The sequence below is a fragment of the Mytilus trossulus genome, chromosome 3 (assembly GCF_036588685.1).
Source record: "Mytilus trossulus isolate FHL-02 chromosome 3, PNRI_Mtr1.1.1.hap1, whole genome shotgun sequence".
Classification (NCBI taxonomy): Eukaryota; Metazoa; Mollusca; class Bivalvia; order Mytilida; family Mytilidae; genus Mytilus; species Mytilus trossulus.
In genome coordinates this window covers 25,834,003-25,847,404 of record NC_086375.1, presented here as the reverse complement: position 1 = coordinate 25,847,404, position 13,402 = coordinate 25,834,003, and the positions used below count along the sequence as shown (strand labels likewise).

At 31.1% G+C, this 13,402-nt stretch overlaps 1 protein-coding gene across 1 annotated transcript in view; it reads left to right on the top strand.

Annotated features, from left to right (window-relative positions):
• Positions 1-11,533, top strand: part of LOC134710984 (son of sevenless homolog 2-like) — a 45,699-nt gene extending 34,166 nt beyond the window's left edge. The window contains exons 19-24 of the mRNA XM_063571407.1: positions 80-262; positions 1,917-2,034; positions 3,281-3,453; positions 4,117-4,233; positions 5,238-5,478; positions 6,843-11,533. Of these exons, the coding sequence (XP_063427477.1) occupies positions 80-262; positions 1,917-2,034; positions 3,281-3,453; positions 4,117-4,233; positions 5,238-5,478; positions 6,843-7,264 (1,254 nt within the window). The 3' untranslated portion in view covers positions 7,265-11,533. The remainder of the gene's footprint in view (positions 1-79; positions 263-1,916; positions 2,035-3,280; positions 3,454-4,116; positions 4,234-5,237; positions 5,479-6,842) is intronic.
• Positions 11,534-13,402: the final 1,869 nt, after the last annotated feature.

Genomic DNA, 13,402 nt, shown 5'->3' with positions numbered 1-13,402 from the left:
GTATTATCAAATACAAAATACGCAATACAGAAATGCTAGAAAAAAATTTAGTTCAAACTAAATTTATTTTATATTTCAGTTTACGTTTTCTTTGGAGAAGTGTATTATTGAATCAGAAAATTTAGAAGAAAGAGTTGCTGTTGTACATAGAATTATAGAAATTTTGTTAATATTTCAAGAACTGAACAATTTTAATGGTGTTCTAGAAGTGGTTAGTGCAATAAATTCTGCTCCAGTTTACAGACTGGAGAAAACTTTTGAGGTAAGTGTGGTCATTTTGAACTTTTAACCTTCATCCATTGGTGTTATTTTCTCGAGTTTGGGACTTCTGTCACAGAAAGATTGACATAGGGATAGTTTTCCAGCGGCTGCAACAATAACCAACTGCTCCAATGTTAGTATGCATTTAATAGCATCTTCCAAGTAAAATGGCAGATTTTCTGGTGAATTCAATATTTTCCCGCTTTTTGGGGTAATTACAATAGAATGGAAGCTGCAAAACTTCTTGAAGATAACATAAGAAGTGAATTAAAAAATTTGGATCTAATTTCAGAAATTATTTAAGGTATGTATGGTTGCGATTTCAGGAAACGCTATCGCAACTAAAAATGTATCTTTATTTATGCGAATTCAATTATTACAAATGCAAAAATTTCTGAATTTATATAAGCATGAGGATTTATATAAAGAAAATATGCAAGACTGCAAATGTAGTTATTTCTTTGATCTTGTACTACTTGTCATGATACATATATATTGTTGTTAAGTATTTTCCATGATTTCAATGTAAAAAAGAAAGAGTGAATAGAATAACATTAATAAAGATGATAGATACCTAAATTGAAGTTGACCATAATTATAGAAACTCAGACATCACTTGTCTTTTTCTGCGCTCACTGATATTAGAATGATAAAACCAGCATTGATTGTTGTATTCTCCTCTACTGTGTATAATCCTCTGAAGAAGTAGGAGCACACCTGAATACGAAATATATAACTCAATTATAATTTTCCTTGTACATGTATTGAAATACCTTAGAAGATCTGTCTACATACTTCTGATTCTAGGATTAAGAGAGCTTTTGAGTTATAGGGCAAAGTTAAGATGGTCTTGGAAAAGGGATCATTTTCTATATTATTTATTTTTATACCAATTTTCTGTATTCTGAATATTTGAGCTACCATTATTCTTTCTTCCTTATTTTTGCCCCATTTTTCTGTATTCTTTATTTTTAAGTTTAAATCTGTAGCATAAACATGATATACAGACCATAAACTTATGATAAGGAATGGAACAATAACGATATTTACCTGAATAAAAAATATACAATATGTATCTTTTGAGCAGCTGTTTTGTTTTAAACTTTATTGTTTACATTTATATGTGTATACTAATGAGATCCTGAAAAAGAAAACAAAAATACACATGTTTGCATTTCATGTTTTTAAGAGGGACGTAAAGCGGCAGAACTCGAAATAAATTTGCCATTTCACGATGAACAATCAATTTAAAATTTCTTGCATATTGATCTTTTTATTGATTTCACGCAATATGGTGAAAACCAAAGCTTTTTCACGGCTGAACATGAAATAAAAATGGCAAAACATGTTGCATGAAAATAACCCTTTACCACCCTCATTTAACCATATGCAATAACTACCTTAGTCCTATCATGAGAAGCTGCTGCCCAAGATTGGTTGGTTTGTTATCAGGCTAAAGTTACTTAAGCCCTCAAAATTCTTATTTACACCCTGAAAGTTGACCTTAAGTTTTAATGCTTTTAAAAATTATAATTTTGTAGAAATTGACATGAAAATGACTGATGTTTAAAAAATATTTAAGCAGTAAAGAGTTGATTTTGATTATATTAATATTACTATAAGTGGTAAATTGTTGATTATAATTTATATTACAGGCAGTTCCTAATAGGTTGATGAATGCTTTTGAAGAAGCTAGACAACTGAATTCGGATCATGGCAAAAAGTACATGGAAAAATTAAGATCCATAAATCCTCCTTGTGTTCCCTTCCTTGGTAAGTTGTCTTTTTATGCCACATTATGTTCGTCCATTTGTTAGTACGTTCGTTTGTCTCCCACTTCAGGTTAAAGTGTTTGGTCGAGGTAGTTTTTGATGAAGTTGAAGTCGAATAAACTTGAAACTTAGTACTCATGTTCCCTATGATGTGATCTTTCTAATTTTAATGCCAAATTAAAGATTTCCCCCCATTTTCACGGTCCATTGAACATGGAATATGATAGTGCGGAAGGGGCATCCATGTACTACTAGTGACACATTCTTGTTTATGAGTATTATTGCGAAAGAAATGAAACCTTTCAACAGAACCCTTACCTATTTGTCCCATTGTATAAATACAGTAGCTATTGTTCTCTCTGGATTTTATTTTTATGTACCTTAAAATTTCTTCTTGAAAACATCAAAAGCCAATCATTTATTGACAGATATAGCTGAACAAAAATTTAATTCCTAAGTGTTGAAAATTGTTTTGCAACAAAATTGTCATTCAGATTTTATTGTCTAACTTTTGATATCCACAAATGATGTCAACAGATTTGTTCACTGGTATTATCCGGATTTTCTTCATCACAGTTTGTACATGATGCTTAAGGAAATGTTTCAGATGCAGCCATTCCTGCTTTTAAAGTCATCTGAATATGTAGGTGTTAAAATAGAACTAAATTAAAAATGTCCTCATGAAAAATACCTTACTGCATAAGAAGATGTGGTATGATTGCCAATGATACAACTCTCCACAAGAGACCGAATAACATAGAGGTTAACAATTATAGGTCACTATAATGCCTTAAATAATGAGTAAAACCCTTATTGAAATGTCAGCTATAAACGAACCTGAATGACAAATGTAAAACAATTCTAACAAGAAAACTAATGGCATCATTTATGTACAAATAATGACCAAAAAACAAATATGATGTACAGCAACAAACAAAGACCACTGATTTACAGACTCCTGAAATGAAATATTTTTCAATGATTTTTTGTGGCATATAAAGTACCGTTCCATGTTACATTCAGACGAGACCATTTTACATTCAGACAAGACCATGTTACATTCAGACAAGACCATATTCATAACTGTCTTTCATTTGCAAGTAGATGTTACTTAAATACTTCAAAATGTGAGGCCATACTTCTGGTTGCTATGAAATCGGAGGTTGCTAAAATTGGCACTGTAACGAATGTTTTTTGATTACTTAAATGTTCATAATGTAAACTTAATGTAAAACTGATGTTTGTAGGTATGTATCTGACAAATATTTTGAAGATTGAGGAAGGAAATTTAGATTTTTTACCCAATCGTCCTCCTGGGTTAATCAATTTCAGTAAGCGACGGAAAGTGGCTGAAATCACTGGAGAAATTCAACAGTATCAAAATCAACCATACTGTTTGAGTATTCAGCCAGAAATTCGGGTAAGTTAAATAACTAGCCAATCTTAACTTGTATGTTTCAAATATTATTAAACACAGACTTTATCCTGATTTTATACATCATGTCATAGTACCCTCATATTATTGGTGTTTTCCTGCTATTTAAAATGCATTAATTCACAATTTCCATTGAAAAAGCATGCATAGTATGAATCCATATGATATAAAAAAAAAAACATATGATTTGGTGATTATAAGTACCAAATAGTACCAACAAAAACAATATGTTGATGCCTTTAATTGCTTACATCCACTTCATTTTGAACTCTGCTGGATATTCTTCTCATTGTCAATCATACCACAACTTCTTACTTTACATAATATGTTATGGAATGGGATCTAACCCAATACAATTGTGTATTTATAATATTTTTGAAGTAAAAAAACGTGATTTTAAAAAATATTAATTTATAATTTTGTAAAGACTCAAAAATTTAATGTAAAAGATTGAGGGGAATCTGAATGCAGATTTATATTAAATCCGGCAATTAAGGAAATTTTCCTATAATTATTTAGGCTATCATCACCAATCAATTTAGAATAAATGTTTTTGGACCCAACATTATAAATTCTAGAACAAATCTGATATGTTACCCCATTTTTCAGCTTTATATTAATATAATGTGCATTATTTGATTTTTGCAGGAATATTTTGAAAGTTTAAATCCTCGTGAGGAATTGTCAGAAAAGGAGTTTAATGATTACCTATATGAGAAATCATTAGATATAGAACCAAGAAACTGTACAAGGCCTCCAAAATTTGTATGTATATTAATTGAAACCAAGTCATTATGTTGTAAACAGGTCACTTAGAAATAGCTAGGAATTAAGTGTAACAGAAAAAAAATAATTATCAAGCTGATATCATAATTACCTTGATAATGTTATACAGTATAGCGGCGTGTTTTCCCGGTGTACTTATAAATTGGAGGAATTTATTATCTGCGAAAATAAGCGAAAAAATTTATACCCGAGGAAAATAACCCACTATATGGTACATTCATAAAATTATGCAGATGTGAGCTTTAAACACACACTCAATTCATAATTACCTATATTGATTGTTTTAAAAATTGCACACAATAATTTCTGAATTTACAGTTATACAAATGAGATTATTTTACCAAACATTCTTATTCTTAAGTTAATTAAGTTTTTCTTCAACAATGTGACTCTGTTACAATGCTCTCTTATAATACAGTAGTTTGTAGGTTCAATCCATGGCTTGGTCGAACAAAACACTTAAAAATTGGTTTTCGATGCTTTTCTGCTAAGGACAGGACATTAAAGAGTAAGGTTTGAGACCAAATTATGATGTGTCAGTGTTAAATGACTTGTATTCCTGTGGACTTTTACATTGTGAACTAAGGATGAAAAAAAATCAACCCAGCTTTTGTCAATAAAGTACAAAGCAGGGCTCATATTCATATGACATTAACATCTTTTAATTTTGAATATGTATTTTATTTGCCACTGCATGTGTAACTGTCATCATATTTTCACACTTTTATACCAATTTAAAAAATGTACTGTGGATTCATCAATATTCATTGGATACGAATTTTCGTGGATTTCGTGGGTACAGGACAACCACGTATTCAAATGACCAAGGAAATACGAATTTTGTAAAGGAATGAGTGTAGACTTTGCCAAAACCACGAAATTAAATATCCACGAATATGTAAGTTTTCATCAAACCACGAAAATTGGTATCCACGAAAATAAATGAATCCACAGTATATTAACCTTTTGAAAATTTGTTTCAGGCAAGAAAAACAGAATTTCCATTGAAGTCACCAGGAATCAGACCCATTACAGCAAAACATTTAACACAGAAACATGCATCATTTCCATTCAACGCAACATTTGGTTCAATGAGAGAAGATGCAGCTGATATAGAAGCATCCTCTCCTCATAACACAACACCATCAACCCCTACCACACCTCTGTCACCGCCACACAATGGAGACAATGTGTTCTTACCAGTCACAATCGGCCAAGGCATAGGTAATATTGTTAGCCAAGGACGCAGATAATGTTAATGTTTCAAAGTCCCCATAATAATGCTTTCTATATTTCACCTCGCTACAATTAAGATTGTGTGCTTTTTGTATTGGATAAGATATAGATGATGCTGTTGCCAAGGAGGCAGATCTTATAACCTGTAATTAAAAAGTCCCCATCATAAGGCTTTCTATTACCTTGCTACCATTAAGATTGTGTGCTCTTACCACTTAGTTACCAGTCACAATCGGTCAAGGCATAGGTGAAGCAGGTAGCTAAGGAAATAGATGTTAAATTAAATTAAATTAAATGGTTTAAAATCCCCATCATTATGCTTTCTATAAACTGTGGATTCATTATTATTGGTTGGATACCAATTATCGTGGATTTCGTGGGCACAGTAAAACCATGAAATTAAATGTTCAAAATGATAATTTTTCTATAGGTTTGCATGCAGATTTCAGCATAACCATGATATTAAATATCCACCAATATGCAGGTTTTTCTTAATCCACAAAAATTGGTACCCCCAAAAATAAATGAATACACAGTATCATCTGAAAGCAATTTAGGATTATGTGCTCTCACCACTATGTTACCAGTCACAATTAGACAGGCTATAGGTTATGTTATTGTCACTGAGGCAGAATGGTTAATCCCTCTGGTATCAGGTCGCTCTATTACCTTGATACAATACAGGCAGTGCATTATACCTTTTCATTATCCAAATTTGATCATTTTATGCACTTGAATATTTTGAGGGTTGTTTGATACGACAAATGCTCATGTTATTGATGACTACTGCTGTGTGATTTATAAGATTAGTATATTTCTCAGCATAATTTGCAAAAAAGCCTGACAGGTACATAAATAATTTTATATCCAAGGAAATGACAAATTAAAAAATCGGCAATAAATAGACTAGTGAATTTCTCGCTACATTGAAGACCTGTTGGTGACCTTCTGCTGTTGTTTTTTCTATTGTTGGGTTGTTGTCTCTTTGACACATTCCCATTTCCATTCTTAATTTTAGTAAATGGAGTTATGACTAAGTTTAGTATAGATTAATTATTGTATCATATATTATGCATCATTTATATAGTAAGTAAGGATCGAATGGCTTAAAAGTAAGATTTAATTTGTGAAACCCTTCCAATGATGATGGTGTAAAGCTTATTCTATTGTAAATTGCATTCCATCATTAAGCTGAGAAGTAAGGGTTATACAGTAAGACTGCATCGTGGTTGTAACTTAATGAAATCTTAAGTAAATGTGTTGTTTTCAATTTAAATTTCTTTGACAATCTGTTTTAAAAAAATATTTAGAACAAAGTAGTCTTGATAAAAAAAACATTTTTTACTTTGCAGACCACAGTACAAATCCATCACAAAATAATGAATTTCCAGAAAATGAATTACCAATGGATGGACTTATACAACCCCCACCATTACCGCCAAGGAGGAAAAATCGTGATGGTGAAGACGGTTCACCAAGAATTGACAATGCTCCAGAAATCCCTCCTAGGGGTCTGCCGCCTCCCGTTCCCCCTCGCAAAGACTCAATGTTCGGCTCACTTACACGCTGTCAAAGTGTTTCACAACAGCAGCCAACGAGGCATTTATCTGGTCATTTTCAAAACTTAAATGCAACATTACCACGGTGTAGTGCCATGGAAAGGGACAGACCAACAATACCAATAAACTTTAATGGGGAAGAAGATATTACATTGACAACTACTCCTAAACTGCCGCCAAAGACTTATAAACACATTAGACAACAGAGTAGCTAGAATATGTTGTTGTTTCATTTCAAAATCTACAGAGAGCCTGGAATGAAGTTTCTATCATGGATTAAAGTGATTGGATAATAATTTACCAAAGAATGGTGTCTGTTTGATATGGGATATTCTCTGGCAGAATATAAAAAACAGCTGTGCTGCTAATTTCTTTGCTTAAAAAAGACGTGTCATCGTATCGATACAAATCATTGTGATGTATTCCAGTGTTTTGACCCAAATACATTTAGCTAGTGCTACCTGAGGCTAGTAAATTTGATAATCAGACGTTGCTTATTATAGCAACAAAAGAAATGCAATATACACTTGTGTGCGTGTGTGAGTGATGTTGATTACGACGATGATGAAGGACATTTCAGGGATGGGAAATATAGAAAATATGTTATACACAGGTGAAACTTTTTATGGCAAAACATTTGTAGATAAAAAATGAGTGATGGAAAGGAAGGGTTGTACTATGTCACTTTGCACTGTTAGACAATGATATCTTTTCTTCAGTTCCTTTGTGTATTGTTAATTTACTATTACAGAAGGCAAACATTTACAGTTAAAATAAATCATGTGTGAACTGATTTTTTGCAACTCAATAATTTTCATTTGTAGTCAAAAGCTATTTAGGTATTGAGATTTATATTGTATGGTGAATGGCTAGATTTGTGTGGGTTTGCCTTAGATTTATATGTTCTCTACAACTTGAACAAATTATATACTAGTTGCTCTTGATGAAATTTAAAAGAGAATTGTCCATTAACACATGGTTGCTTTCTGGATAGAGCTAAAACTACAAGATAACCAATTTTATTCAATGATCAAGTCTATTTAGATTTTTATAAAACTTTTTGAGAGAATGTTTAGTTTTACCCCAAAAAAAGGTTATTTGTGACACTAAAGTAAATTAGGTGAATCTTGGGTAAAATCTAAGGTACATGTAGTTGTATGAATCAAGAATTCAACTAACAGTATTGCTTTCAATATCAAGCAATTGATTAAATAGTTATATATATCAGATTTAACTGAAGAGTTGCAAGAAAATTTATTGACAGTTGAATGGTTTTCGCTGTAAATTTGTATTTTGTTATGTTAATAAAAGGATCTCAGTCTGAATATGTATGTGCCAGTCGAATCAAGAACAGTAATGTATTAAATGAATTGTAAATCAGAATGTTAAAATTTGGTAAAAAAAAGAATGCCTTCTGCAATAAGCAATAGTTTTGTTATTTTGATTGTTGTCAATTTTGTGTTAGAATGTACAAGAGATGCAACAATGTAGAAATTTGTTTTTTGAATTGAAGAAAAGATATCATTGTCATATTACTCTGGAAATATGGCATTATGGGTAATTGTTTTACTTTTAAAATCAAGTTGTCACAATGTCTTCCATTTCGTTCATCAGTTAACACACTTCTGTTAACCAAATACCAGCATATAGATAAAGATAAAATATGATCTTTACCTATTATATCATTTCATTTGATCATTTTTTTTCTTCAGTTTCAGTCTTGAAGATTTTCATTTCCTGTTTATAAATGTTCCGCGAAGTAAGGAATTTAAAGATTGTTTGTAAATATATTAAAGCTAATTTCCTGATGCATGTAGATCAAGACTTTGGTTAGCTTGCTTGCTTTGTTTGTATATTACTTGTACAATTGTAATTGAGATAACGTCCAATAAAATTTAAATATGATATATACAGGTTAAAATATGCCTATATATATTGTTTGAAGATGTCAATGTAAATTACAAAGCTTGAATTGAAGTTTACACAAACATAGAAATCAAGCCTACCAAAGTTTTGCTCTACAAGCATTAGGAAATTAGCTGTAAAGTTTTATTGTACAATGCCATATTTCCACAGTGTTGAACCAGCTTGTCCACGTCAAGAAATGGCCAAAGATTATTGCCAAAGATTTTTATTCTGTAGCAGAAAAATGTGATAGATATGATTTTAAAGTGCTTTTAACTCTTTGTTGTTTATTTTATTGATCAGAATCTGTCTGGCATAGATATTGTTTACTGCTAAACTGCTGGTGATGTCACTGTTTCCATGGTTACCATATTATTTTTTTTGATTTTTTTTGCTTTCAGTTTATATTTTAAATAATGCAACAAGATTGAAAACTATTTTGCTACCAACGACATTAACTTTCATCTACAATTAGATTAAACTGATTTCATATTTAAGGTTCTGAATATTTTTTTATAAGCAAAGACATTTTTCATGAACAAAGAAAGTCAGGGAGAATGATCGCTGTGACCTATATTTCATATGTCCTAAGTTTAATAACCATATGTCTGTTCTACAGCTTACTGAATTAATTGGGTCTATAGGGCACAGCATTACATGGTTTCTTCTTATATTGATAGATATGTAGGTTAACATTGAAGGACAATTAGGTCAGCATTTCTTAATTTTAGGCTTTAAAAATACCTCTTCTTAAAAACAGCACAATACACAAATATGTCTGTCAACAAAATAGTTTTATGAACTTAAATATAGGCTCCAGGGGGAGAAAATTATCAGTCAATCATTACATCAGATCAGACTAGAACAAAAACTTTACACAGAAAAGAAATAAATATTTTTCATCTAAATTATAAGACAATTTAATTTTAGGCTTCAAACAACCAACTGAAATTCATTCTTCATTCGTAATCCTTTGAAGTCAAATAACATTAAAAATTTTATCAGATAAACTTAAGTTTACCGCCATTTGTATCTACGTGTCAACATTGTCTTCCAATATAAAATCAAATTACATGATACTACAAAGGAGCTAGTTCAGTTGCCATGAGAACAATACAAAATAAATTATTTAACCACAACTTTATATTTGATGAATATAAACTGGTTGGAAGTCGTTGGTAGCATCAACCCCTTCCTGAATATGCACAAAATATTTGCCACTCAACATTTTGCCAACAACAACAATCAATATTATCAACCCGGTTACAAAAAATTTCTAACAGTTCTTCATAATACTCTTAGACAGTCTATGTCAAAATTTAGCTTTATAAATTATTTAGTCTTTAATAAAGTTTTATATTGAACACAAAATTTGTGAAGCCAAAAATATTATTTTGTATTGAGAAAAGAATTTTCGATTTTTTTTTATAGTTTCTTCAGACCTGTAGACAGGAAGAACAGTAATTGTTTTGATATTTTGTATGTTTATTTAAGGTTGTAGACCTTATTTCAGGGAGATAACTCTTTAAATAAGTGATGCTTTTGTAAAAGTCAAGTTTCATCAATATATCTTAAGCATTTATCGGAAACAGATTGGTAATAATCTATGTAACGAAAAAGCTTAGAATATATTGATGAAAATGGTTGACACAAACATATTGATAACTTTAAGAGTTATTTCCCTTAACTTAGGTCTACCTTCTTAATTGTTATTTTCATATTTCCTTTTACATTTTTTGTAGGAGTTTATTTTATACAATGAAATTTTGTCATAATGAAAAACTGGTCAGTTGTTTTGATGTGGACTCCTAGTACAGCTGGTTTTGAAATATATTTGGTTTAGTGACAAGTCATGTTATAGAAATATGTACCAGACTTCATCTTAATCATTCAAACAACATCCCCAAGGATTTATTTTATTTTTTCTTGAATGTACTTTGAAATGTGTCAGACATTGCTATTATAACTGACAGATCTTCTGTCTACAATCACAATTTTTTCCAAATTACTGGGCAAATTATAATGTTTGATTATCTCCCTTGTAAAACAGGGTAACATTTTCACCCAAGATGCAAACTTTTGATTTTCATAGTCATGTTTGATTAACAGATGATAAACCTTGAAATGATAACTCATAGAAGATTTAAGTATCTTGATATAGCTAGCATAATGTATTTTATGACCAAAGAATTTTTCGTCACTGTTTATGTGCATCTGCAGTCCTTTATAAACTATCATATATATACATCATAGGTAATTTTGAAGGGGAAAAGGTTTGCTGTCCTTTTCAGCTGCATTATTCTGACATTTCAACTATTTTGTCCACATTTTCTGAAAGACATCTTTTCATTTTTACTCACAACATTTCTCATTGCTTATTAACCAAAGTACATAGGTGCCCGTCTATTAAGGACGGTATTCCATTTCAGTAATAAATATTATAAGACGTAGTCTGGTACATGATTTTGTGTGATACATTTATCCAGTGCAATGCCACAGTAATGTCAGCAGTGGTTTTTTTATGTTTTGAAGACTGCCTTATGTGATTGTTTCATATCAATAAAAGTTCTTCACAACATCAATAAGACTTTATGCAATTATTTTGTCTGATGTCTAGTATGAATTTAAAATGAAGAAGATGTGGTATGATTGCCAAGGAGACAACTCCATCAGAGACCAAATGACATAGAAAATTACAAATATAGGTCACTGTATGGCCTCCAACCATGAGCAAAAGCCATGCAGATTGTAGTCACCTATAGACGTATATTTACACTTGTATGCAAATTAGCCCGCCATTACATAACATCACATAAGTTCCCGTAAACTTTGACTTCATAATTCAAAATATTTGACGTCACAACTAAAAAGTGATTGTTGCCTGACGTCAAAAGGTTATTCAGAGGTGATATAAGGTCATTCGGAGACAAAATACAGCTAAATACCAAAAGTGTAAATACTTTTATTAAAGCATAGTACATGTACATTCATGTTTCAATAAAAATATTCATGTGATACTTGCTGCTGGACTTTTTAAATAGCTACATGTATTTAAAAATCAATCCTGTGGCTATAATTGCTGTTATCTATCTATGGACGATATTTGATACAAGTCATATTTTTTTTCCATCTAGTTGCACCACTGTTACAACCTTATAAATATGCATTCCATGCGTTTGGGAGAAGGTTGACCTAATCCAAAGATTGACAGAAGTCCAGACATAAAATGACCATCTCCTGCTTATCTGAGTACTTGCAGTGTGCAGCTTTATAAATATTGTTCAAGAGCAATCATTGGTTTACACAGAATAAGAATTCCACATATCCTGTGTAATGTTACATGTACCTTGGATGCTGTAACATTAATCTAGTTATGCAGAACACAAAGTATATTGAGTTTCTATCAAACGAAAGACATGACAACATGAGTGACAGTCTGTCATTTTTTGCCCCTTTACAAATAAATCAACCATCTAAGTTTAAATGACGTAGATGTGAGCAACTATAGGTATACAAAATTAACGGAACCCACTTTGTAAAGTAATGTATATAATGATATGACTTGACAAAATATGAAACAATATACCGGTATTTAAAGGTAATATAAAAATAAAGCTTGATTTATGGCAAAACAATTCACAAAAAAAAACACCTTCAAAATCAATTGAATTAAAAGCTTCTACCTGGCAACAAGAGTAATGAATATTTGGTCTGAATAAATAATCCTACAATTCAAATATGTATAATTGCCTTCAGTTTTTGCTAAACAGACAAAATCATAAAAACTTAAAATTGACCCATGAACCATGAAAATCAGTTATATAAAACATGCCAGACCATGTGTACATCTTACAATCATTCCATACACAAAAAAGTGGCCTTATTGCTTATAGCATATAAGATACACACCAAACACTTAGAATTATCCGATAGGTCATATGATATATGTTAGAAAAGTACATCATTACATACATGGAATTGGAGGCCATCTTGCTTAAAGTTTCCTTGATAAAGTTGACTCCCAAAACATTGTTCACTGAACCATGAAAATGAGTCAAGGACAGATGAAACCAGTTGGACATGTACATCTAATGATCATTCCATATAACAATCATATTTGACCTATCACTTATAGAATCTCAGATAAAAGTACTTGACCATATAAACTTTACTTTGATCAATGATCTATTAAATGAGGTTGACGTTAAGGAGACCACATGTAGACCTAGCAAGAAAGCCATATACCAACTATAGTTACGAAAAAATCATAGATAGTATATCAAATGACAAAAAACTGTGATTTCTGTTCATGCAGTTGCAGAATCATGAAAATAAGGTCAAGGACAATTGACATTTGACAGAATGAAATTTCGTAACAAATGTAACAAATGTATCTGCATACAAGTTATGATGCATCCACTGGTCTTCTTCCTTTTGAAATATACAGC